This window comes from Augochlora pura, chromosome 10 (genome assembly GCF_028453695.1).
Source record: "Augochlora pura isolate Apur16 chromosome 10, APUR_v2.2.1, whole genome shotgun sequence".
NCBI lineage: Eukaryota > Metazoa > Arthropoda > Insecta > Hymenoptera > Halictidae > Augochlora > Augochlora pura.
Window position 1 is genome coordinate 6,677,787 of NC_135781.1, and position 24,881 is coordinate 6,702,667.

Genomic DNA, 24,881 nt, shown 5'->3' on the forward strand with positions numbered 1-24,881 from the left:
TGAAGGGAAAAGTTGCAGGCGGCAACATAGTTTGACACCGCGAAGATAGTCTTTCGAATACAATGCTCGTCGCGCGGTTCGCAGGAATGCTTGTTGCTTCAAATTTAAATGATCACGCCAGCGAATCCTGCCCACCAGGATAACGTCCGTCCTACGTGAAACATCCGCGAACATTCTGTTACTCTGTTTTTCATAAATTGAACCATCCGACACGGTTGTTCGAAAAACTCTTACGTTATCCAGTCGTCGAAAAGTTGTTCCGCACGAAGGCTCGAATTTTTCAACTGCGCTTATAATATCTTGGGAACAGTGTCCGATAATGTTAAGAAAACTCCGAGTAAAAGGCAATGTAATATTCTTTAAAGATTCTCCTTAAATGTTTCGTATCGAAGCTGCGTCAGAATTATAGTGCTTCATTTTTATACGTTCGAAAAAGAGAGAAAGTCGGGAAGGTTATTTTAGTAATCTTCGGGAACGGTTGCGATTTCTTTTCAGAGCATTCGTACGTACTCCAGCATTGTGTTTAGCCGAATTAGGATCGTTTCGAATTCGCTTGAGTGAAAGAGACGTTCTCTTACTTTATTCTCCTCCCTCGCAACACCACTGGCCCGCAGCTCTCGGTTTCAATCCGTCGCCTATTAACCAGTCTGCTACCGTTCATTTTAATTGTTGTAGAATTGAGTTAGCAACTTCTTCAGAGACGCTATCCAATTATTTTTTTAATTTTGGACTGACATTAAAGATGGGTTTCTTCTTCGACTCGAAAATCATTTCTAAAATCTCTAATATATCTAGATACAAAGTCACTGACAAATTAACAGATTTATTACTGTGCGGTTACTATTCCTTAGTTCGCTCGTTTCTCACGGACACGAACAATAAGTTCACGCAAGTTAAAGCTGACCCGAATAAACCGAATAAAGCTGAAATACTAGCAAATGATTAAAACACCATGGAAATGGTAATGAAATAGAAACGCGCGAAGACAGGAGGGTCCCGCATCTGTAAAAGAGGAGGAAAATTCCAATCCTGTGGAAGAATATTGAAGTAGTTAGGAGCGGTATGCGAGAAGGAGCCACAAAATTCAGAAGAAAAGAGTGGGGAACGACGCAGGAATTCAATTCGTGCTATTTAGGAAAGATACGGGGTATAACACGTGTGATGACACCGGAGACATACGAATTTTCGCAGCGGTAAAGTCAATAAACCTTGACTTAATTTTCTAGTGGGCTGCCACTGTCTTCCTCCAACTTCTCTTCCTCTTTCGGTGTTCATTCTTCGAAAGTCGTATAAAGTTGCTTTGCTCCATTAGAAACGGATCGTCGAAAACACATTCGACAGTTAGTCTCGAACGAAAATCGATCTAGATCGATGGTTTCCGACGCGAACAGGTCGCGCTAACTCTTTGTATCGCATCGATATTAGCGTCGAGGGATGCACTCGAGAAATCGCCTACCGGGCGGTGCTCGACGAACGTAAGAATTACAGCCGCGGGATTTTTTTCGAGAAATAATTAACCCACAACTCGGGCGCGTGGGTCTCATTAAAACCGACAGGCAAGACTTGGCAGCCAGGTGGCTGTGTAATGTGGAAAAGCCATCGTTCGCTCTTCGTCTTGGTATCTTTTCTGCTCCTCGGTTTTTTCTTTGGTTTTCCCTCGAATTTTCACGCACCGTTCACGGCTCGGAGGAACTCGCATTATTTGCCAGCACGCCCACTGGCAGCAACAAAACGTCGCTAGATGCAAGGCCAACCTATATGGGCATTCTGGTAGAAACTTGGGACTAAAACCGTCGAACGAATCGAAATAACCCCTTTTCGAATTCTTTAAAATACCCCATCGATGATCCCCTGCGATTTCGAGCATCTTCTTAACTTTTTAGATGATTTTGTGAACTTCGCTTTGAAATCAAACAGTTTGCAGTGCTTAAAAATAGAAAATGTTACTGAGAAATGCGCGAGGGCTGAAAAAGCTTGACGACGACGGTCGCCGACGGTGAACGGGAGGCTGCAGAACAGTCGGACGCTCATGGTCGACCACAGCGACGGCGAACGCGTTTCGGGAGAGAGGTTGGGCGATTTTTAGAACAATTGTGCAATTTTTCGACTGATTTCGAACGGTTTCTTGTTGATGGGCGTCTATGGACGCTGGCGTAAGTCGGTAGATCTACAGATCTCCTGGTTTCGCTAATTTTTACTTGGTATCGTTGCCAGGTCGATGAAATCGTAACGAGCTTTCTTGCTCTTCTCCTTCATAGGAAAAAATAACAGAACCGGACGAAGAAAGGGTAACGACCACCGCGGTCGGTGGCAATTAATTCTCAATTATCCGAACATCAATGGGGACGGAGAGATAGAAGCACCTCGCGCCGGTAAGAAAACAGAAAAGCAAGGAAAGAAGCGAGAGAAATCGAAAAGAAAGCGCGACGTGACGTTGAAGAGGTATGGACGACAGACGTCGCGGCGCCTCCGCGACCAAGGATTCGCGTAATTCGGCATTTATCACCGCTGCGTGACACGCGGGCCGATTATGTCGCGGCAGTAAATTGCTCCGAGTCGTTGCCCTCCTCGCTCGGATCAATTTCAATATTCGCTCACCGAAATTAACAAGTTCGCTACTCAAAATCTTTATAAATGGGTCAAGCTAGTACCAATTGCAATATTTGCGCTACGCCACAGCTGGCAAACCAGCGTTTCCGACCGTGGAACGAGTGTTCGCGGATCTCAAGGCACTTTGGTGAATGAGAAATGAGAATACTGCTCCAACTTCGCCATTTTATTCGATGCTTCTTGTTTTTACGCGGCGCCCCGCGCTCGCCGTAATATTTCTCAACGTTGGACGCGTTTTTCGGAAGCTATAACTATATATGATTTTAAACCAAGTAAAAGTAAAAGTAAAGTTGGGTCAAGTACAAGTTCGTATCCCAGTCCAGTTAACGGAATAGTTCGACGAAGAAGTTATCTCGGATGTGTTAAAGACAGCTAAACACCGTTTCTTTTATTTCTCTTATTGAAAAAATAATAGAAAACAATTGAAAATCGGGTTTGGAAATTCATTGGCCGTGTATCGAGGAATAAGATGATCTAATGGATCTGTCTGGTGTTAACCACTGCTGCTTACTACAAACACTGATGATACCGCTGTATTATCCCGTATCTATTGCGGTGGCAACAGTCCGCGTAATCGAAACACGTATTTATTGAGGCTAATGCAAGTAGATACTGCCTATAATGACAGACAGGCGAGTTAAACGACACCGACAGGTCAAGCTAATTTTCAATCTCCACTTTCCAGAGCGCAAACGATGCGTACGAGCAGATATCAATTTACTTTTACGATTCGTTCTTGCACCGTTTTCTTGCCCGTACTGCTGCTTGTCGAGCACTCTGACAGGATTAACAGTCTACTCTTATATTAGTATTAGGATGATTTAAAAAAGTCTCGGATAAAATTGGTGTTTCGATTGACAATGAATTGTTGCAGAGGGAACGCACATTTGTGAGCATCGACGTCAATTCCGCTAGAATCCCACGAAGATGCGTTTCGATAAAATAAAAGCAACGCGGCTGATTTTCTCGGTGGAACATCCGCAGGTCAGTCGGAACCTCGGAATTCTCCCAAGTCGCAGCTTTTTAGGATTTCCTGCCTTTCGATGTTCAAACAATGGTTGTTTATCCACGCGGAGAGGAGCGCTCGATGACGCAAAATCCTTTTAAAGCAGAGCGAGAGAAAAAGGGTACGGTTCTCAGGTTTTCCAGGATCGGGGTGGGATTTTCCCGGCGCCTACGGGTACACAACCGGACACGTAAATTTCGAGAGCACGAGGTGTCGGGTGCGGAATCGATTGGAAAAAAATCGCTCGGTTATTATCGGCGCAATGATTATCGGTGTACAGGATAATAAAAAAAAACGGGGTGGAACGTAACACCGCCTATTTCCAGTGAAACGACACGCTGCCATTAACCGAACAATACTTCACCCGAAGATCTATGAATGTCAGACAAGCTCGTCTGGGCGCCAGCAGCCTACGCTTCTCCAGCTTCTCCCCTTTGTCTCCCTTTCTAGTCCTCTCCCTTTTAATCTCGACTCCTTCTCCCCCCCCCCCCCCCCTCCTATCTTTCTCCTCGATTGGGCACGCGCGAAGGACAAAAAAAATATATTGTATTGCATTTCGCCCATTCGGCCATTTCTCGAAAAATCTCCAGCGAAACACGAGACCGTGCGCACTCTGTAGAAGCAAAACTGGCTACCAGCAAAACGAACAGGATACCGTTGGAACGGTACGACTGACGTATTAAAAAGTTCATTCGGTTCGCTGCCGTGGCCGGTTTCCACCCGGAGCAGTTTCAGCGACTCTCACTGCACGCCCGAGAAATGCTTTAATGCCAGTTACCTTCGCCCGAAGCTGAACAAACTGATGTTACCTGCACGGTTTTCTCGACAATCACCGCGTCCCCCCCATTTAACGGCTCCGAGGGCTACGTTGCGCCTTCCATATTCTACATATAGGGCCACGCGTATCGTGCTGCGTATCCTTGATGACAGTAAAGAGCAAATATTTCTCCGAACTAATGCAACAGAAATTAAAAAGTTGCCTACTTAAAAAACAGATACGGGCAAAATCCGAATTTCAATGACAAGATGTATAATCTCAAAGAGATACTTGCTGTGCCGTTATTGCGTCGATTGCATGTATCAGAAGAACGTGCTTACAATCCAATATTGCGCCGAAAGTTCGGCTCGTAGGAGAAATGATTAAATTAGTTCGAGGAAAACACGTAATGCTAAGGGGCCATTTTTTCTGCTAATCCGGATTACGTTCGACCACTAATCACGTTAATCTGTCGGTGGTGATTGGACAGAAAAGTTGGATAATGCGATGAACGTAAAAGCGGATGTCTCTGAATAGAGGAGCGAGATGAAGTCAGCGGTATTGAGTCAGCCAGGATGTTACGAAGAAAAGTCTTCCAGCTTGTCTTTGGAAAATCGCTCTGAGAAACCATAGCGGTTCCGGTTCCTGGGAAATATATTTCCATAAATTTCTCGCTGATTCGACTCGGTGATTTATAAGGGTGTTCCTCGATCGGCTCACGATTGCGCAAACAAGCTTCCCATCGGAACATTTCCGTGAACGGAGGCCAGGTGGAAGCCAAAGAAGAACACGGTGATCGAAATAGCGATTTATTGAAAATAATACAAAAGTTTCAGTCCGCGTTCCCTTAAGACGACTTAAATGTAAGGCGGAGATTGCGGGCGTTGTGAAACTGTTAATGACAATCGACGGCCTGATTAGCGATAAAATTACACGTCAAACGCTCGAGATCTTCGACGAGAAGACCATGCAATGCCGTCTTATTACGCACGGCGATCGTTAAAAGCGTAACAGACATGAAGTACGACCGTTTTGGCCGAGGTTCAAATAAAATTTGTTGTTTTCTAGTAAATCTTACGAAACTCGAAGGTTTTCGCAATGGTAACGCAAGAGTATCAAAACGTAACGGTTATCGGAAATGGCGACATTATTCATAAGAACTAACTTTTTTCAAACTATTTTGTACATACGATATTTCAGCTCTCATTCGACCCTTTGGAAGTTCGAAGTTTCCATTGGGATACGATTTAATATTGATTCGAAATAACCCGTTGAGAAATTTAATTATTTATCTTCGCTGTATCGATTCAAATTTCTTAATTTTCAACGATTTTTTAACGTGGAAATTCAATCATCTTTTATCGAAATATTGAGTAGGATATAATGATTTTTAGACTTGGTTTGTCTACCGTTATAAGTAAATCTATTTGACAGTGCGATTTTTCAGTTTTTATTTAACTCCTTAAAAGTTCAACAAATTTCCATGGAAACAGTTTAAAATCGGTTCAAAGTTATGCTTAAATTAATATTTCAAAATTGCATGATAGTGGCGCTACTTGTCGCAAAATGGTGAAGCATTTTTAGAGGTTTGTACAGCTCCAATTAGTAAATGGCAAAACGCTCAAACTGTTAACCAAATGACCGACAGATGATTTTGGCTAGTAGTTTCAACGTTCTGCCACTTCCTAATTGGCGTTGTGCGAACTTCGAATGGAGCTTCGAGAGATCTCCACAAGAAGCGCTATTACCGTCCAAACAGTAATAGATTCTTGCCGAATTTTAAATTGTATCCAATCGCAAAGGTGGCAAGAATCATCTATGCTTTCAACTAACGGTCTGAGTATTTAGCCACTACGTGGTTTGAGGTTCTTATTATCGATTAATACCTCCCCATTTGATATATAAGCTTAATTTCGCACATATTTTAATTAGATACTAGTCAACACTGATTGTAATTATTGACTGTATTTAATTGACTTGTTCACGTCATCTATGTACGAAAAAATAAAAAGTTTAAATCAACCGCCTTAAGACAGTTTCACATCATACTATAGACGTCGCTTTTGAAGTTTTGAAATTCGTCTCAAGTTGAATCAGATCATAGACATTAAAGTGACTTATGTAATATCATGGTGGTTGTGTAGGTCCACCTTCTAAGGTTCTAAGGTTTAATCGTACTGACGGTGTTTTTCAAAATGTCTTTTAGCAGAGTAATTGTAAGTAATGATACAAAAAGTATTTATTAGTTTTCGACGATGAAATAAAACAATAGTTGACAACATTGGTGTTCTAATTATAGCATAAACTCTTGTGACAACTTAATTGTTGAAATAGTAAAATGAAAACATTGTTCGGTTTTATAAAAGTTCTATGGAAATAATAAATTTATTTCTTTTTCCTAGTCCCGGTCACTCTCCACCTCTGTTCTGCGAGAGCAGATGGTCAAGGTACATTTTTATATATATTAATTAGTCGAAAAATTATATAACCAAAAAGATACTTAACCTTCGTATCCAAATCTGTAATATAATTTTACTAATAAGTATCGATTTACTAAGAATAACGATGATTCTTTGATTTATTAGACACCCATCCAAGTATTTGGAGTGGAAGGGCGCTATGCTTCAGCCCTTTATTCAGCTGCTACTAAACAAAAGACATTGAGCAACGTAGAAAAAGATCTTATTAAAGTGCAAGTATGTACCACACATTTTTAATTGCAACGTAATGTTGTAATTCATTCTTCCACTTATATATTATGTTATACTAGGATACATTGAAGAAAGATAAGAAGTTCGATGAATTTGTGAAGAATCCATCAATTAAGCGAAAATTTAAAGCAGAAGCTCTTAAAGCTGTCAGCAGTAAAATGAGTTTAAGCAAAGAAACTACTAATTTGTTGAGTCTGCTCGCAGAAAATGGTAGATTGGGAAATATAAATGCTATAATTAATACATTTAAATTATTGATGGCTGCTAGCCGTGGTGAGATTGTTTGCGAAGTAATAACGGCGAAAGCACTTGAAGCAGATATGAAATCCCAGCTTGAGACTGCATTGAAAAAATTCTTGAAACAAGGTCAAACTTTGTCAATTGTCACAAAAGTCGATCCTAGCATCCTTGGTGGAATGATTGTATCGGTAGGTGATAAATATGTAGACATGAGCGTATCTGCTAAAATTAAGAAGTACAGTGATCTCATTTCTCAGGCAGCGTAATCATTTTTATCTATAAATAACATGAGAAAGGATCAAGTACTCATTTAGGCAATTACAAGTAAAATGTACATCGTTAAATAATAAATTATGAAAATTGAATTTTTGTTAGACTGTGTATATTTCATTCCATGAAACCATTCTGTATGTCAATTACCCTTAGTTATTTTTTGTAAAAACGGGTAATAAAAACGAGTAATGAAATTTAGTTTTTATTTATTTTATTTAATAAGATATAACATAGAACAGAATTTGATGTGTATACATATATTTATAAATAAAGATAGAATAATTGCTTGCCTTAGCATTCGTAATTGCTTCGATATTATTTTTCATTAATGATTCATTAACACATTCACCTTTTTTAATTTTAACTATCTATAAACTATTGATCTCTTGCTGTGAAATAAATACGAATGTATATCATATTTCACCATATTCAATACTTTAATAAAAAGATACAATTCTTTCAATACACACAAATATCATTAATAAAGCTCATTGAATTTCGATTATGTCCTAATTTAATATTAACGAAAAATATATTGCACTACAACAAGACTAGAAAGATATTTTGCAATTGTGACATAAATTTGATGTGTAAAAATACACGCATAAAAGAGCTTTTATTCTACTATAAGCTTCACTTATTATGTAGATGTGCAAGAACAATGTGAACGCACATCCCTTATACAACTTACTATTTATAAACTATCAATAGAAATCGAAGTAATTCGTGCATGGACTAGTTTATTCTTTTATTAGATCTTACATCGTAACTTACAATGTGACATTTTTCACAAGAACCCAATCTTCCTCCTCTAGGACTGTTGATATAATAGTTTCATTTGATAAAACTGAAGATGTCAGAAAAATATTAAATTTATATTAGAAAAATTAAATAACAGTAATTAATCATACTCACTATGAAATGGAACTTCTAGTTTACGTCTATCGACGTCGGCAGCATGTGGTGCTTTTTTCGCGTCAACGTAAACACTGTTTGATAACGAATCGCTTAATTTTTCTTGTATTAGCTTTTTTCTACATTCCCCTAAGTCTTCCAATTTTTTTAATTCTGTTTGATAACTGACATCCTCATCACCGGATTCAGTCTTTGTATGATCACTTTGCTCATCATACGCTTCTTGCTCATCACTTTTTTCTTCAGCCGAAGAATTATTGGAATGTATCATGCAGTTAATATAAGTACTTGTGTCAAGATTACATTCAGAAACATTCAAATTACTAGTAGCAATTTGACTGCTCGTCATATACTTCGACAAATCAAAATCCAATACATCAGCCAAAAGCTTTTCTTTATTTTCTACATCACGTTGAATTGATTCAAGATTCCTATCAGCCTTCAGTATAAAATCGTCATTAATACTGAGCGTTAGTAAAGAGGAATGCGTTGTCAACGCCTCGTTAGCGTTCATTTTATCTTTATTCAAGACAGATATATCATCAACATCAGAGAAGGATGAAGTACTCTCGTTTCCATTTATTACTTTATTACTCGATTTTTTACACTTCCTTTCTGGAGTGAAAACAACATCCTCAAACTCTTGCTGACCAATCTTTTGAAATATCTCTCTTTTATCATTGAGTTTTTCAGGTTGTTCAAAATTGTTCCCTCTAGAAGCATCGTTCTGCTCTGATGAACCGCTACTGTCTGCTATAGCAGAGGCATTTAAATTCGTTGGCATTTCTACAGCCTCTTCTGCTATTGAAGTTGTATCAGTCTCAGCAGTAATCACTGGTGCAATACTAAGAGAACATTGAATTTAGTATGGCATACTATTAAACATACGGGATATTGAGAAAAGTAAATATGTATATTTCATGTCTTACCTAACAGACTGAATAATATTAGCTGGATTCATTTTGTGGAAGGGAATGGCTGATACTATAGCGCTTTCTTTTAATTTCGAAGTTAATTCTAGAATACCATTAGTTACTGGTTTACTAATTTCTGCAAATGATGACAGCGGATGCAAAGAATTAGTTGCTTCTAAAAAGATACTTTTTCTTAACAAACTAAAGCATTCAGCAACGTGTTTAGAGAGTAATCACATACCTGTTGAAAACACATTAGTTTCAGGATAATAGGCTATGCGTATAATACTCCTTTCTCCTTCTAGGACAAATATTTCATCTTTAGTACAAGCAACATCAATGACCCGTCTCAAATCGGTTACAATGGACGTTATAGTAGTTACGTCAGGGTTTACTAGGTATATAGTATCGTCGCTATATGTGATTAACAAATCATCACAAAAGGTTAAAATAACACCGAATGTAGGTTCTCCACGATTCTTTTTAGAACTCTCTGGTGCAGGATTCAGAAGTTCTACTTCTGTATGACCGGATCGCATAGCGTTCTTAAAGATAAGTGTTCTATACACAATTCCATCTAAGTTAGATTCCCATAAACGTAGACCAGGTCTGCTTGCATAGATCGTTAAATTACGTTGTTGACGTCGAAACACAGCTCCTAATTTTCCTAATCTACAATATGAAATTATTACAAAAATTGTATTATAGCAACTTTATGAATTATTTACTGAAATTTTGATATTAACGTTTTACGCTCTGTCTGGCCAACTTGCTTTATTTTTCCATTCTTATTTCTGTCTACTAGTATTGTACGGAGTGTTGTTGAAACCAGCAATAAACCTTCTTTATAACACAGTTGTACCACTGGATATTTTTCATTAAGCAAATCAGATGACTTTGTCAAATGCTAGTAAACATTTTCATTAACAACATGATTTATCTGTTTATATACATATATTTACTTATAAATATGTATTTTAATACCTATATTTTGTAACATACCATATAAAAATCAATTTCAGTCAATACCACTAAACCATCCTGATCTCCACTGAACAACTTCATGCCATTCTTGGACCACTCAACTGTTGTTATTGCACTGTTGTGCAAACCGCTAATACTACATCTTTCCACCTGTTTCTTTTGTTTTGGTTTCAAGTTATCTGGTAATGAATCTGGAGGATTTTTGGGTATTTGAAATACTGTTACAACACCGTGTTCATTACCAGCAGCAACCATATAGTCCACACTTGATATTACTTGTATACAAGTGATTTTTGAGTTTATATTCTGATTGAAAAATACAATTTTGTGTCAATATAAATTCGTCTAGTAATTCTAAAGGCTGTATTCAAGTATACCTCGCATTGCAGTTTTTGAAGATCTTGATTCTCCCGGTTATACCAATAAACGATTCCATGATTTGTCCCGATTGCAATAAATTCAGCTAGCGCACCAATACATGTGAAATTAATATTATGCATAAATAACCCATTTTGAATCTTGGCAGGTATTTGTTGTAAGAGTAAAGCAAGGGGTGCCCACTCTCTTAAGGGACCACCATCTTCACACATGGGTGTTGTCATGGCAAATGCTGTTTGTATAACAATATAATTAAACCATGTGTAATATGAATAATAATTTAAACAAAATTTTTTTAAAAGATATCCTGTCACATTAAAATACGTAATTTCATACTGACATCAATAAATAATTGCGGCTGCTAGAAATGATAGCATAGAAATGTTACCAATGTCATATTGAATTACCTTGTTAACGGCTCGATGCGATGCGTACAAAAAAGCGCCTAGCTTATTTATCGGCTTACATTTCTTTTTACCATGTCTGGAGTCATAATAACGTTTTGTATACCATTATAATGATAATAACAACTTGAATATCATTTCACAGTGTCAAATTGATACATCGCCATACGGCTGCAGTGTATTGTGCACAGTGCACGCCTTCTCTTACCATGAACTATGTACGTCACACATAGAGTAGTCACAATCATAGTTTTACTAAATTATCTCTTCTGTAATTTATTGTTGCGGTAAAAACATAAAAATAGAACATAGATATACTCCAAGTTAATTTATTATAATTTATGACTAGAAAAGATATATCCATTCATATTTGGAAATTCAGAGTAAAATATTCAATTAAAAACGTGACAAAATATTTATGATGTAATTAAAAAAACAACTTCTTTTGAATTTTCAGTTATGTAAATTGCAATAAAAGCGAACATTTCAACAAAAATACTATACATACTTTTCACACTAGAGTGCAGCTTGCAGTGTGTATATTCATATTACCATTAAGTATTTGCTTTTGCAATCAAATATTTATAACACATTTATTATTCCAGTGTCAATTGCTATTTCATTTTAAAAAATGTAATAAAAGAAAACAGTAAAATATTTCTTAATAAACTAGCCGCATTTTTCATTTCTTTCTTTTATGATAGATTTTTTTACGGAAAATTATAATTATGCATTCATGAGTACGTCACAGCTACGTCAACTTTTAAATATTTATTTAGATCTCCTACATCATAAAAGTATGTAGTTTAAATTAATAACAAATATTCAAATTGAGAGGAAATACCGAAAAAATATGAAAAACTTTACTAAACTTTTTGGAACTTAATAAAGTTGTATAATATACGTAGGTACAAGTATAAAGACTCAATACAATTTACTATTCTCCAAGTGGTAATAAAAATGAAACTTTTGTTAAGTTATGGTTCTAATAATGAATGCAAAACATTTTTAAATCAATCGTGTTAACAAAAAATGACCATAATCGAATCGGTCTTCGAAAACTTAATATAAAGATTGTAGAAAATAATTGAAGCAAAATTTATTTTGCGTATAAAATGATAAACTTATCATGTACAAACAATATCGCTAATAATACGTTTCTTCAGTTTCTTTTTTAATAACAAATAAAATAATAGAATTTCACGCAATATTAGGAAAATGTGGGACTTACTAACGAGGTTTCACGTGAAGTCATTATGAAATGAATTTAATTTAAACATTATACAGCCGATGACAAAAGTGTAATGCTTTCAATCTTACTGCCTGACTGGTTGTAAACTGTTATTCTTTTACAAGTTATTCTTATAATTATAATAATAGTATAATATTAATATTATATCAGACAGATTCACACGTTTCGCAGTATGAAAAGTGATTTTTTTTCTTTATATAGTTTTTCTGCTTTTTCCTTTTACGTTCTTTTTTCTGCTAATGTTTACGCTCCCCAATGACTAATACATGTAGCGCAAATACTTGGTAATCGTTTCCGTTTAAAAGTGAAAAATGTGTAAAAACATGAACCTTCGACGCAGCGACGGTACAGAGCATTATTTTTGGGGAAGGGAGTTTGCGTATTGTTTTTCACTTGATTTCTCTCGTTTAATATTATTAATTTTGGATTCCGCTGATATACTCCTAATTCCTGTCAGTGGCTCGGAGCTTCTCTTCCACAGCTTCTTCAGAAGCCTCTGAAAGGTCTGTTGCTTGTATGTACTTTTGCACACCGACTAAAGATTTTTTCAAAGCATCAAAAGAACTCGAGTACAACATCTTCTTCTTAACTTTGGCCGTGTCGGGACACCACGACATCAAGAATAATTTTTGTTTCTTGGAAGCCTGGAAAATAAAACAATCACCGTTTGAATATTTACCCTATTTAAAAGCCAGGAAATGAATTAATTATTAAAAAAAAATTGTAGAATCATTACCTCGGATGTACCCTGACACTGATGAGTGTATTCAAAGTCGAAAAGACCGTAACGGCATTCTCCGCTGCCACACTTTTGCAAATCCTCAAGGAAGGCATCGTAAGCGGCATCGCGAGGTCCGATCACTTCAACATCGATTTGCTTCTCGTCCTTAATGTAAAAGATTACATATCGATGTTTTTTGTCTTTTTTAATCTCCTCGTACGTTGTCTTACAAACGTCGGCCACAGTTACTCCAGATGCCTAAACAAACAGAAAATTAATCAAGTTTACGACGACAGAAACTATACAAAACGCGTTTTACATGCGACCATTGTCAGCGAAGACAAATCATAAGTACCAAGTCACAATACGTTGCGTAATAGCTCGATGAACGGTTTGTTTATAAAACTTAATTGCACACGTTTTAATCGATATCGCGATGAGTAATTTGAAACTCATCATTCGATTCATGTAACGTGTTATCATCATATTAGGATAGAGGTTTATATTTTAATGATGGTACATTTAAGTGGACACAGAATTGGTGTATACAAAATAATCGCTGTACTCGACTGCCAGTGGTTCACCAACAAACAGTTCACACCTCGTCAAAGATCAAAGGGCGCCGAGAATTTTTCCACCCTTTGTGTCGATAAGTGAGATTCCCCTTTTGGTACATTACGGCAAAGATTTACGGGGCCGTTAGACATCTTCCTATATTCAGATACATTGCCATCGTTGGCTCACGAGGAGGGCAGTGCCAGTATCAACGCTATCAGTATTGCACTAACGTCGGCTAGTCTGGCCGTTTAAGCTTATTTCGCGGGCAAACGTGGGGGACGTACCGAAATAAAGTCTTCCCACGCATGAATCCGATGCTAAAACAGATCCAACGTCCATTTCTAAAGTTATCCGTTGCCTGTGGGCACGTGCCACACAGTACAGAGAGAACCATTCGATTATGTCTTTCTGCCACTCTGTGAACATTCGTGAAATACGACCATGACACGACGCACTCGCTACGAAGATTCTAGGGGAGAGAGATGCGATATGCTGTGTTCTGCATGCGTTTATGCGAACCAGTTAGAAAGAGAGAGGGGCGGAGGGAGAAAGAGTGAGAGAGGGGTTGAAGGAGAGGGGAAGAAACGCTACAGATGCGCGACACGCACAGAGTGAAAAGTTCGAAGTGGGATAGCTATTTTTGGACAGCTTTCGTCTAGGATCAACACGCTTTCGAATCGAAAAAGTCTATTTGATCTGTAAGAAAATATGGTTCACAGTATTGACAAACATAAGGAAGGAACAAGGATCCGTTGCTGTAAACAAGGAATTGCAAAACCGCTAAAATTAGTCGTCGAGAACGTAATTCGATATTTAAAGGAAGAGCGGATCTTTTGCCAGTTTAAACGCACTTGAACAACTTATTTATTGAAAAGATCGTTTAAGAGATGAAGGAATGATTCTGAATAATTTTTTTAAATTAAAGTACAGTCAAATAAAATAACATCTGATTTCTACAAGTCAATAAGCTGATTCCAGAAAATGCGTTTCCAATATGAACATATCGTTCAATAAAGTAGAATATTTGCACGATTGATAACGATTAAACTGTAAATTTTCATGTATTTATGACATGTGATCTCATATTTATCAAAAGATATCTTTCTTTTTTTATTTAATTTTCATAAACTGACGTACAATAATAGGATTCTGTTTAGAGATCAGCAGTACAGTAATCATATTGAAGGGGAATATATTTCTATGTATGATTAGATGTTCGCAGGTATAAAACAGCAAACGTGTAAGGGGTCGATCAGGGTGCAAAAGGGTCCGTTGAAAAGTGTAACGTGGTTGGAGGATAGCCAGTGTATGGAGGATGCAATTCCTCGGTCGATATTCTGGCACGACGGGGGATGCCGGTTAGGGCCAGACTTGGCTCCCTCTAGGGCGTTGTTGTAAACGTCTCTTGTGTGTGGCACAAGGTCAAACGGAAGATGATTCACCGACAAGGAGCGACATGGTCGGCTGTTTGACTGCCGAGTAAACTGGTCGTTTACATGTACGGTTTCATACTCTATCGCTCAGCGGTTAATAAAAAAGAGAGCGACCGGTGTTCCACCTCTGTCATGTGATACATAGACACCTTCTGCTTTTGACCACGTTTATCGAAATTCGCGTAAAATATATCGATGACTAATAGGAATATATGTAATACGTGATTGCTCCAAAAATTTGTTTCGGCCCCCATTTAAGATTGTAGATTAAACATTTTAAGGATCAGAAATAGCAGAGTGAGAAAAATTCAGGAGGAGTACAAATTGTAAATTGTTTGACCAATACGACGAAAGAAAAAAATTATACATGATTATATGAATAGAAAAGTCCAACGAATAAGATTGACCATCACAATGTCGAGGATAATCAGCTTATTCACCACATTTACGAAGGCGTCAGTGAACTTTGAGAGTCACTGGCCTGCAAGAACCGACCTCCTTACGGGCTCATTGAATTTTTCCCTCTCTACCAGAACTTCTCTTGTAGTTCACTGTCATCCTCGAGGCTAAACAAGAAGAGGGCGGAGGGTTAGTTTTACAAGAAAACCCAACTCTTCATTACCAAGGATAAAGCATCTATCAGTAGCTAGGCTAAATATTTAGAAGTTATTTGGTGAACGGCGGCTATTGCTTGCGCCAGTTTCACATGGTTAAATTTCTGTCGCCAATTTGCCGGAAACGGAACGCGACTACATAATTAATTCTTCCGGAACTTCGACTGACGCGTCGTCTATGGAAGGAGTCGCTGTGGAATTTTTAATCGTTAAGCGACGCCAGAAATTTATATGAAAATCGTAACGTGTTGGATTTTATTTGTAAAAGCTAAAATAATTGTAGGTAAATACTTGCGAAAAAGCAGCGTAACATTAACGATAATTGTAACTGACAGATAAACTAGATAAAACACTGATAAACAACTGGAAAAACACACTGATTCCACAGTGCAATTGATACGCTTTCGTAGAAATAAGTCATGGTATTAGTTCTTTATATAAATTTATCTTGCATTTATGCAACTGTGTTATCACAATTTCGATTTTAACATAGAATCGAAGAGGAAAGTATAAGTAGTAAAACGATAAATGAAATTCGAAAAGATAAAATACATGGATGCGGTTGAAAGAAGGCAGCAGGTGATCGATAATGGAGTTCGATATTTTAACGTCGTCCACGGTCATTGGATCGTCCGATTTGGCATTAACTTATGTTCGTTATATAAATTTTTGGCAATTCGGACGGAAATTCGCGAAATATTAGTGCCCGTGACGAAATCGCACGATGATAACAGCGTTCGAGTACATTTTTGCAACGTCGACTACACGAAATCAATGCGAAACCGTACAGGACGAAATTGAAACAGGTTTTTCGAAATTTATTCAACGGCAGTTAAATTATGCGAAAGTGTTATTTCAATCCGTGCGAAACCAATTGCGAAGTTTCGATTACATTGAACAGTTTACACTGATCCGAAGCATGTGGCACAGGGAAATGGCACGATGAATCGTTTGGAGTATTACAATTAAACTGGGAAAACGTTGCTCCCATGAAACGAATGATTTTCCCGATAGTTGTAATTAAATATTATGACCGACCGCAAGAATTTCGACGAGAAGGATTACCATGCGATTCAATGCATTCCAACAAAAACAGCGATATTTTAGTCGACGGTATGGAATATTTTTTTCGTCACTAAGATCACAGTTATTCCGTTCCCAGTCTGGGACTGTCGATATCGCGAAGCTGGAAATGAATCATCCGTTTCCTGGAAGCGACGAATATCGCGATTGGCATGTTAAAATCTCACCTAAGCGAGAGAAGTATCGAGTTCCCGTTGATCTGTCCGTAAAACGCGTGAAAATCGATAGCACACGCGGAACGAGCAGATCGTCGGCGAAGAAAATCAGCGGATCGGCGTAGCCGAAGGAAGAAAGCGATCGTTCTCGCGGCGTATTGCCGGGACAGAAATGGCGACCGGCGCGTCTGCTTCGGCCATAACCACAAAGTGGCCCTTGTGCCGTACCGGTTTTCCCCATAGGGATCGTTGACATTTTTCGGAAGACGGATGCATGCACAGTAGAATATTTACCATTTCGTGATATCGTAGCCGGTGAGGAAAATCACGTAAACAAGCACTTTAACCTACACTTTCGCGAGAGCCTCGGTTCTGGTGGAACTGGATAGGTGCAGTGTCCAGTCGCGGGGGTCGCGGCTCACGAACGAACGAACGAACGAACGGGAAGGGAGGCTCCTCTCGCAGCCAGCTTTCTGCGAATCCTGTATCCCTACGCCTGCGCGCGCGCACTTCTGATTAACTCAGTCTTGATTGGCCAGCCTGTAACTAACGAATATTCCTGGCTTATTTCAAACGGGCTTTTCGCCTGAAAATTTGTTAGGAGACAGTGTTATCTCAACTTTTCTATTCTTTTTTCACAACAAGTCAACGAATCAACATCGTTTCAAAGTAGATTTTGTTTTCAAACCGGCAGGACAGTTCCAATGCGCAAGCGTTGTACGGCGCGCTTATGCCGGTTGCACGCACAGCTTTTAGTTTCAGCTAAAAAACGATTTATTTCCGGTCCGGCTTGAGATTACGGTGAATTGATAGGATTCTTCGAGTATTGAGGTGGTCGTGTCATCGAATCGTGTAACAATGACATGTAATTTACGAGAATTAATCATCGATAGAGCTGCCGGTCAAATTGGCCAATCATCGCGAGGGACGTGGGGAAATTACCTTATATGGGCAGCGGCATGCAAGCGACCGCATACAGACGTCGCGCGACGTTCTGTGCGCAAGTAGTATAATTTGCGTGCGCACGACGCGCAACGTAGTTTGGCAGTTTCAAAAAATGTCGAATTGCGACAGGACAATCTCGGTTATTCGATGATTGTTTACGCACTGTAGATAAAACGACACATACTGTTACAAGTATGTACAAGTATCTGATTTTCCCTTAAATGGAAATTGCAAACGAATTTCGTTTCAGATTCCTTTACATTATTAAATTGACTTCATGTTGGAATACAGTTATAGTCTTTATATTTAGAATTAGTTTCCGATGTTTAGATATTTTGCACATTTTTATTACATTCCTATGATTCTGAATTTGAAAAATTAAAAGTCAGATTAAAGTATTTACATGGATATATTTCACCTTACATGTAACAAAATATGATTAAATATTATTTCTGCATAGATGTGAAATACAAGATAGTTATATCTTTAAATAGTAACATGTAATCGTGTATCATTGTACATCTTACATTTGCATTTAATACAATAAAAAGATTTTTTTTTAATACAATTCGTTGAGTTCTTTTATGTCAGAATTATTAAGTAATTTTGTTAACGCATAGTAATATACAATATCAAATAGGACAAAAAAAGTTATGGACTTACAAATAAAATAAGCTAGTTTAAAATAATGTATATTATATTTACAACACATTAATATAAAAACTGAGTATTATATATAAGTCTTTATAAAATTCAATTCATTTTGAAAATAATCTACTGAATTCTAAACTTCTATAAAAAATAAACCATAAAGTTTCATTTATGTAAATGAAAGTATTAATTATTCTACAATTTTTTAATAGTATACTGCTTAAATACATATATGTACAATTTTGGCAAATTTGTGGATATTGATAAATACATGCTGCATTTTGACAATACATTCTAATCAGCACTCTATATTAATATACGTATAAGCACGTATGATATCAGGAAATTGTCATACTAAACAAGTTTTGACATATTGAATAAATAAAATTTCACACTAATGTTACTTGTCATCGGACAAATATAAATTTTTCGGCCATTCTAGTATCTGAATAAATATATGTAATTAAAGAATGCATCTTTTTAATGTAAAGTATGAAACTTTATTTATTCAAGATATTATATCCATGATTACGAGTAAAAAGAATTATCTAATGGACAGATGGAATACAGTAAACGATACTTAATACTCTGTAGATATCAGTAAAAATCACTAGCATAATATAATTTATATAGTATTTACCTATTTTGATAGGATGAGGTTAACAATAATTACTTGTTTAACTTAGACGAAAGAAAAGTATACATCTAAAAATATTTTTTGTCATTATTTGTAGAGCAATATATATATATATATGAATTTAGCCATTAAATTATTTAAATCCTTTAGAGAATATGTACAAATTTCTTTTGTAAAACACATGTTGAAGCTTTCATAGCCAGATTATATTGGCAGTAATTCGCAGTGTAATTGACATTCGACAAACACTGCAGAAGAATAAAAAAATATGGTTAATATATTTTTGTAATGTTCTGATATCGAGTAACGAATAATTGTATACATAATTAATAGCTCTGTTGATGTTTATCTAATATTTGTCTAAATGTTTATCTAGTTTTTTAAGGTGGTCGCATACTAATATTTATTTTATCGTACAGAACACAAAAAAGATCATGTAATAATATATGTAAATTATAATTAGTGTATCTATAAGCTTGATTTTCGTTCCTTGAACTGTTTGTTCGCCATTATTTTTTATCGAGATATAAATAGCCCTACGTTCTAATGTTTTTACTCTTCTTTCAGGAAGATGGAAAATATTTATATTTTCAGTGAAAGATAAAAAAGTCGCATTACCGATAGAGGGGAACAAATGCAATAACAAAGTTCTTAAATAAATCAAATCATAATACTTTTTTTAAGTACTTATAACAGTGTTCTTTAAGATGTAAAACATACCTTTACGAATAATGAGATGCATTCTTCATACAGAATGCAACAACTATGATCACGCGAGTATAATAACTATATGGTAGGAACCACCTATATCTTTTTGAAAAGAAGAAGTCAATATAACAAAACAGTAACGTCATATGAGAACTATACGTAAATTAGTTTCTCAGTCAACTGACACAGGATTCTGTCCTTGGTTTTACAATTAATCAGAATATCCAAGAACCAATGTGTATAGTTTCATAACTACATGATTACGTTTAGAACTTATTCTTGAAATATCTTTTTGATTTCTAAACCTAATAGAACGTTAGATAAGTCCTCGTTTTTTCTTATAATCTTCTAAATTTAGCGATCGCCGAGGTCCTGTGTCTTTAATATTGCTAATAGGCTTCGGCAATACACTAACAGGATTATCTAAAAAAAGAGACATATTGTATAAAAATTTACATTACATATTTTTAAAGAGAAAAATTTGATAATACACAACTTACTCGGGATTGGTACTTCCAAATCTATTGTAATGTCAAAATCGTGAGCATTGAATAGGTCTTCGGTACTTTGTTTTTTCTTTGTTTCCTGTCCATTTTCTTTTTCGTTAGTTGATGATACAGTGTCAGCTTGTTGAGGGGCAGTTTTGTCAGTTACTGGAGCTGCCGTTGATACATCCTCATCTTCGGGTTTGTAAACCATTCTTGGCTTTGTGCTACGTCTAGTAAATGGATCATCTACCTTTTTACCTTTATTAGCTTTAATTTCTTCCTGCAGCAATAGAAATATACATCACTTCTAAATACTCATCAAATTTAAATACTTTCGTAAGACAACATCAAATATTTTTACTTACCATAATAGCTTTTTCCGCTTCTTCTACATTTTTCTTCCGATTACGATCGTTAATATAAGATATACTAGATATTGTAGCAGTGCGCATTTTATCAAGCTCTGAGGCACGTTCTTCAAGCTCACTTAATTCTTGATTCAGTCGACTAGCAGTCTCGTCGTCTCCTCTACAATTAGCTGCATCTCTTTCCCGCATAAGTTGTGCTTTCTTCATTGCATAATTATATGGATTTTGTTTAAATCTTTCCTTTTCTCGCACTATTTTCTCTATATCTTCTTCTTTAAATTCATAAACTAAAGCTTCCTTGATATCTTTTAATTTTTGATCAACTTCTTCGAATGTGGGCATGGATATTCCTTGCAAAGCACAGGTTTCTTTCCACTTGAAGAATTCAGACTCTGTGAATTCTTGATTTGACACGAATTCTAATCTAAAGACGCGTTCCTGAGCTCCGTGCCTCAACTTCAAGCCTTTATTTGTTCTAGTACCACCGAGTTGATAAATCTTTCCTGTTTCACAAACTCCGCTAATTTCGGCTACTCTGTAGACGGGTTTCCCGTTATTATTTCCAATTCCAATTCTAACAAAGCAACCTTGCACTACTCTATCAAAGAAAGGTAAATGTACAAATCTCTCCATTTTGTGACGTGATAATCTAATTTTGTTGAGATCTTCCTTGGTACTAACATATATTGGTTTCTTCGGTTTGGCCTTATTACTAGTGACAGATCTAGAAAATTATAAAAGCATAATGAGCATCATTAAAGTATGGACTATTCACTTAAAAATGGATTTACGGACTTTTTATCGTTATCGGAATCAGATTCTCTACTATCGCTTGAAGATGATCTACGGTGAGACGATGGTTTAGGGGCTTCTTCATCTTCTCCGCTATCCGATGAACCACTGTCATCTGAATAAATATCAGATGCCTTGAGTTTTGTTTTGTTTCCACCTTTGTGATCGTCTTCTAATTCTTCTTCTTCAATGTCCTTTGATTGTTGTTGCTGTTGCTCTATCCTTTGTTTCTCTTTTTCCTCTAATAAAGAATGATAAAGTGAAGATAATTTTTAAAATCACTTACAATGTATAAATTACTATACCTCTTTCTTTTTTCTCTTCCCTTCTTGCTTTCAAGAGAGACATTGCATGGAACTTTTTATCTTGCTTTTCTTCTATTGTTTTCTTACGATCTTTACTCCTTTCTTTAGGATCTGGAGCTCTATCTACTTTTTTCTCTTCTGCACTCTTTTCCTTCTTTCTTGATTCTTTTTGTTTTTTCAATTCCTGCTTCTTGGCCATTCTCAGTTTCTTTTCAATTTCAAATCTTGTTTTCATTATTTCTCGTTGTTCTATACGTTTAAAGATTTCCTGTTCACGTTCTTTCTCCGTCATTTGAGCAAGTCTGGCTTGGTCTTCAGCATCTCCCATCAATTTGTCATCATAGCCATCATTAAATTCTTCTTGACTGGAATCAGACACACTGGCATCCGAGTCTGAAACCTCACCTGTGAATACGATTACTTAGCATCATGGACATTAAGTTATCTAGTTATTTAATTTAAATTTTCAAAATTACCTTCCTCTGGTTCAGAAACTTTCTCAGGCTCTTTCTCACCAGCACTTTCTTCGCTACTAGATTTTGTCATCTTTCGTTTATTTCTTTTAGTTGGCACTTTCTTTTTCTTATTTTTACCAGCCTTTGCACCCCAGTCGTCATCAGAATCCGATGTATCTGAATCGTGCTTGTTATCCTTCTTGTTAGTTCCTGTGTCTTCATTCGATTGAGAGTCATCTTGACTTTTGCCTTTCTTCTTTTTAGCAAGTGACAACAAGTCCTAATCCAAATAAAAGATGTTTAATTATATATATTAAATAATATCTATTATAAAACAAATCTATTGCACATTTAGCTACATATTGTGTACATTTCCAACATATAGTAGACACGAAATATAGATATGAAAAGTATAGATACGAAAATAAAATAATTCGTAACTACATTGTAATTCAATTAATCGATTAATACGAGAACTATATAGTTGTTTAATCCCTATTTTCAACAGTATATATGTACACAAACTTCGCACTTCATTTAGTAATATTTCTTTTAGCACAGACCATCTATATTTAAAAATGTGCATTGCTTCTTAAAATTAAATAAAAATCTAATCTACATACAAAAATTTGAATGAGTATCCGCTAGCAGTATAACAGGTTATGTAAAATAATTTTCATTCGTATATCGTTGACAATAATTGATATCAACAATATGAAGTCAGTTCAACATAAATAAAGTTACTATTAATATCGCGCTGCTCAGCTCCTGACAAGCGAAAAGTGATTTCAAAATGCAGTATAGCCGATATGCAACACGAGATTTTTATGTAAGGTTATATCATTTACATTTTCTAAATCCGAGCCACTTTCCGACGCACTGCCACTACTGTCAGAATCTATGAGAGCTTGATTCTTCCTCTTTGGCATCGTCACGCAGATAACCGTACGGAGATCGTGAAAATTGCACGCCCTCCTGACAAAGACAAATCTAACGTCATGCAAGATACAATAAACTAGGAAGACCGCGTAGAACCGAAAACGTTAAATATCAACGCCGATCGAGAGTAGCGTTCACTACGCCACACATTACTTCTTCGAACTCACAACACAGAGTGTCAGCGACGCTCTACGAGAGGACTGCTTCCTGCTCTACTGTTGTACCATAAAATGTTACGAGACACGAAACTCTCACCTAAAAATTTTTTGATCGAAGTCTCAGAATTCATGTCCTTCTGAAATTTTAGATAATTACTGTTTTTTCCTAGAATATATATGTTCTAAGGTTTCTTTATGTTAAAAAAGGAAGGAAAGATTGCATACGAGAAATTTGTTCCTCAAAACAGTAGCCACAAATATTCACGTACACTCGCAATAACTCGCAAATATTCCGGTAACCCAAGTCATGAATTCAGAAAAGTCAAAGTGACGGTTGAGGATTATCCCCGCGCCGAGTTAATTAGGGTAACGGCAGACCGCCGATCAATGACAAAATTTTCAATAAGTAAATTCATTAGAGCGGATATTAGTATTTGAAATCATACTTACGTTCTACGGATCCCTCGAACTAACATATTTACATGAATGAAATTAGATTTGTGGTGGATGTAGATAAACGTTTCCTACTTTGTCGAAAGTTGTTAATATTGCCACGTTTATCGATTATGTTAACGAAGATTCTGCCACTTTGTACTATATATAGATTCAATTATTACTGTTTGCTACCAACGAGTAATTCAAGTGTTGAGTAGAAATATTTAAATTGTCTTGTTTAATTATACAGAACCTCCACAGTCGAATGGACATTATTTTTCGATCATCGAATTTTTTTCGCCACTTCTCTGATATACCATTACGTAAAAAAATAATCTATGCAAAATCTGAAATTAATCGGACAACGGGAAAACGTATCGCATCGGATTTGAAATTTTTTAAATTTTTGTAATTCATTTCTTGCCGTTATATTCTACCGCCATGATACTAATAAACCATGCGCACCTCCGTTCGAAACGTGTACACTTACGGACGCATGCGCCCTGGACACTGGTTTTCAAATGTAATCCTTGAGGTTGCGTCTTTAGTGCACCTTGTGAATGTAAGGAAAAGCACTCTCATCTCTTCTATTGGCACAATGTTCCGTGACATAAATAACATAAGATATTTTCCAAATTAGGGTTGAAAAAATATGTAATTTTTTTGCGTACATATTTTCGCAGCATTCATAAATGACAGGTGTGAACAGGGGTAACATCACGAATCAGGTGTACAAATAAAGTCTATGATGAACAAAAAGATGTTCAGCAATTGAACTTTCAAAATTAAATCATTATTTTCATTCCTGATTATAAATTGTATGTACAATAACATACTAACTGACGTTATTTGGTGATTAATTAAAATAGATTTTATGTCATAATATTTGTTTTTTTCTTTCATAATCGACTTATCATTTATATTAATTCGCATTACAATGTTGCAGGTGCTTTAGAATTGAAGTTAGGAACATTTCCTACCTTTGCACTGGT

At 36.4% G+C, this 24,881-nt stretch overlaps 4 protein-coding genes across 6 annotated transcripts; 1 reads left to right on the forward strand and 3 right to left on the reverse strand.

The window, feature by feature from the left end:
• The first annotated feature begins 6,450 nt into the window (after nt 1-6,450).
• Nucleotides 6,451-7,698, forward strand: Atpsyno (ATP synthase subunit O, mitochondrial). Its single transcript, XM_078191753.1, has 4 exons — nt 6,451-6,589; nt 6,776-6,820; nt 6,959-7,069; nt 7,144-7,698. The coding sequence occupies exons 1-4, from the start codon at nt 6,569-6,571 to the stop codon at nt 7,588-7,590; spliced, it is 624 nt and encodes a 207-aa protein (XP_078047879.1). The 5' UTR covers nt 6,451-6,568; the 3' UTR covers nt 7,591-7,698.
• Nucleotides 7,699-7,797: 99 nt separating this feature from the next.
• LOC144475652 (uncharacterized) lies at nt 7,798-12,299 on the reverse strand. 3 transcript variants are annotated; one of them, XM_078191752.1, is made up of 8 exons: nt 11,196-12,299; nt 10,788-11,020; nt 10,429-10,716; nt 10,173-10,333; nt 9,668-10,098; nt 9,442-9,562; nt 8,513-9,357; nt 7,798-8,444 (listed from the first exon to the last, which is right to left on the reverse strand). In XM_078191752.1, exons 2-8 carry the CDS (start codon nt 11,010-11,012, stop codon nt 8,368-8,370), a joined length of 2,148 nt encoding a protein of 715 aa, XP_078047878.1. In that variant the 5' UTR covers nt 11,013-11,020; nt 11,196-12,299; the 3' UTR covers nt 7,798-8,367. The 3 variants fall into 3 exon arrangements, with proteins under 3 accessions (XP_078047878.1, XP_078047877.1, XP_078047876.1); XM_078191751.1 differs by having other exon boundaries at nt 7,798-8,414; nt 9,442-9,601; XM_078191750.1 differs by having other exon boundaries at nt 7,799-8,444; nt 9,442-9,601.
• Nucleotides 12,300-12,443: 144 nt separating this feature from the next.
• Nucleotides 12,444-17,462, reverse strand: Tsr (Cofilin/actin-depolymerizing factor homolog tsr). The gene is made up of 3 exons (XM_078191754.1): nt 17,303-17,462; nt 13,181-13,423; nt 12,444-13,088 (listed from the first exon to the last, which is right to left on the reverse strand). Exons 1-3 carry the CDS (start codon nt 17,303-17,305, stop codon nt 12,888-12,890), a joined length of 447 nt encoding a protein of 148 aa, XP_078047880.1. The 5' UTR covers nt 17,306-17,462; the 3' UTR covers nt 12,444-12,887.
• Nucleotides 17,463-18,338: 876 nt separating this feature from the next.
• Nucleotides 18,339-23,478, reverse strand: Rtf1 (RNA polymerase-associated protein Rtf1). Its single transcript, XM_078192822.1, has 7 exons — nt 23,206-23,478; nt 22,379-22,637; nt 21,903-22,307; nt 21,601-21,838; nt 20,803-21,529; nt 20,450-20,717; nt 18,339-20,372 (listed from the first exon to the last, which is right to left on the reverse strand). The coding sequence occupies exons 1-7, from the start codon at nt 23,284-23,286 to the stop codon at nt 20,266-20,268; spliced, it is 2,085 nt and encodes a 694-aa protein (XP_078048948.1). The 5' UTR covers nt 23,287-23,478; the 3' UTR covers nt 18,339-20,265.
• Between the last annotated feature and the right edge of the window lie 1,403 nt (nt 23,479-24,881).

Bases quoted from the DNA above. Each gene is read 5' to 3' on its own strand.
- Atpsyno (XM_078191753.1), top strand. From the start codon at position 6,569: ATGTCTTTTAGCAGAGTAATT. The intron at 6,821-6,958 runs GTACATTTTTAT...TTGATTTATTAG, and splicing joins TGCGAGAGCAGATGGTCAAG to ACACCCATCCAAGTATTTGG. The intron at 7,070-7,143 runs GTATGTACCACA...ATGTTATACTAG, and splicing joins AAGATCTTATTAAAGTGCAA to GATACATTGAAGAAAGATAA.
- LOC144475652 (XM_078191750.1), bottom strand. From the start codon at position 11,012: ATGACAACACCCATGTGTGAAGATGGTGGTCCCTTAAGAGAGTGGGCA. The intron at 10,717-10,787 runs GTATACTTGAAT...TTTTTCAATCAG, and splicing joins TTCAAAAACTGCAATGCGAG to AATATAAACTCAAAAATCAC. The intron at 10,334-10,428 runs GTATGTTACAAA...AATGTTTACTAG, and splicing joins CTGAAATTGATTTTTATATG to CATTTGACAAAGTCATCTGA.
- Tsr (XM_078191754.1), bottom strand. The intron at 13,089-13,180 runs GTAATGATTCTA...TTTATTTTCCAG, and splicing joins AGTGTCAGGGTACATCCGAG to GCTTCCAAGAAACAAAAATT.
- Rtf1 (XM_078192822.1), bottom strand. From the start codon at position 23,286: ATGCCAAAGAGGAAGAATCAAGCTCTCATAGATTCTGACAGTAGTGGC. The intron at 22,638-23,205 runs GTAAATGATATA...TATTTGGATTAG, and splicing joins GTGGCTCGGATTTAGAAAAT to GACTTGTTGTCACTTGCTAA. The intron at 22,308-22,378 runs GTAATTTTGAAA...TCGTATTCACAG, and splicing joins AGTTTCTGAACCAGAGGAAG to GTGAGGTTTCAGACTCGGAT.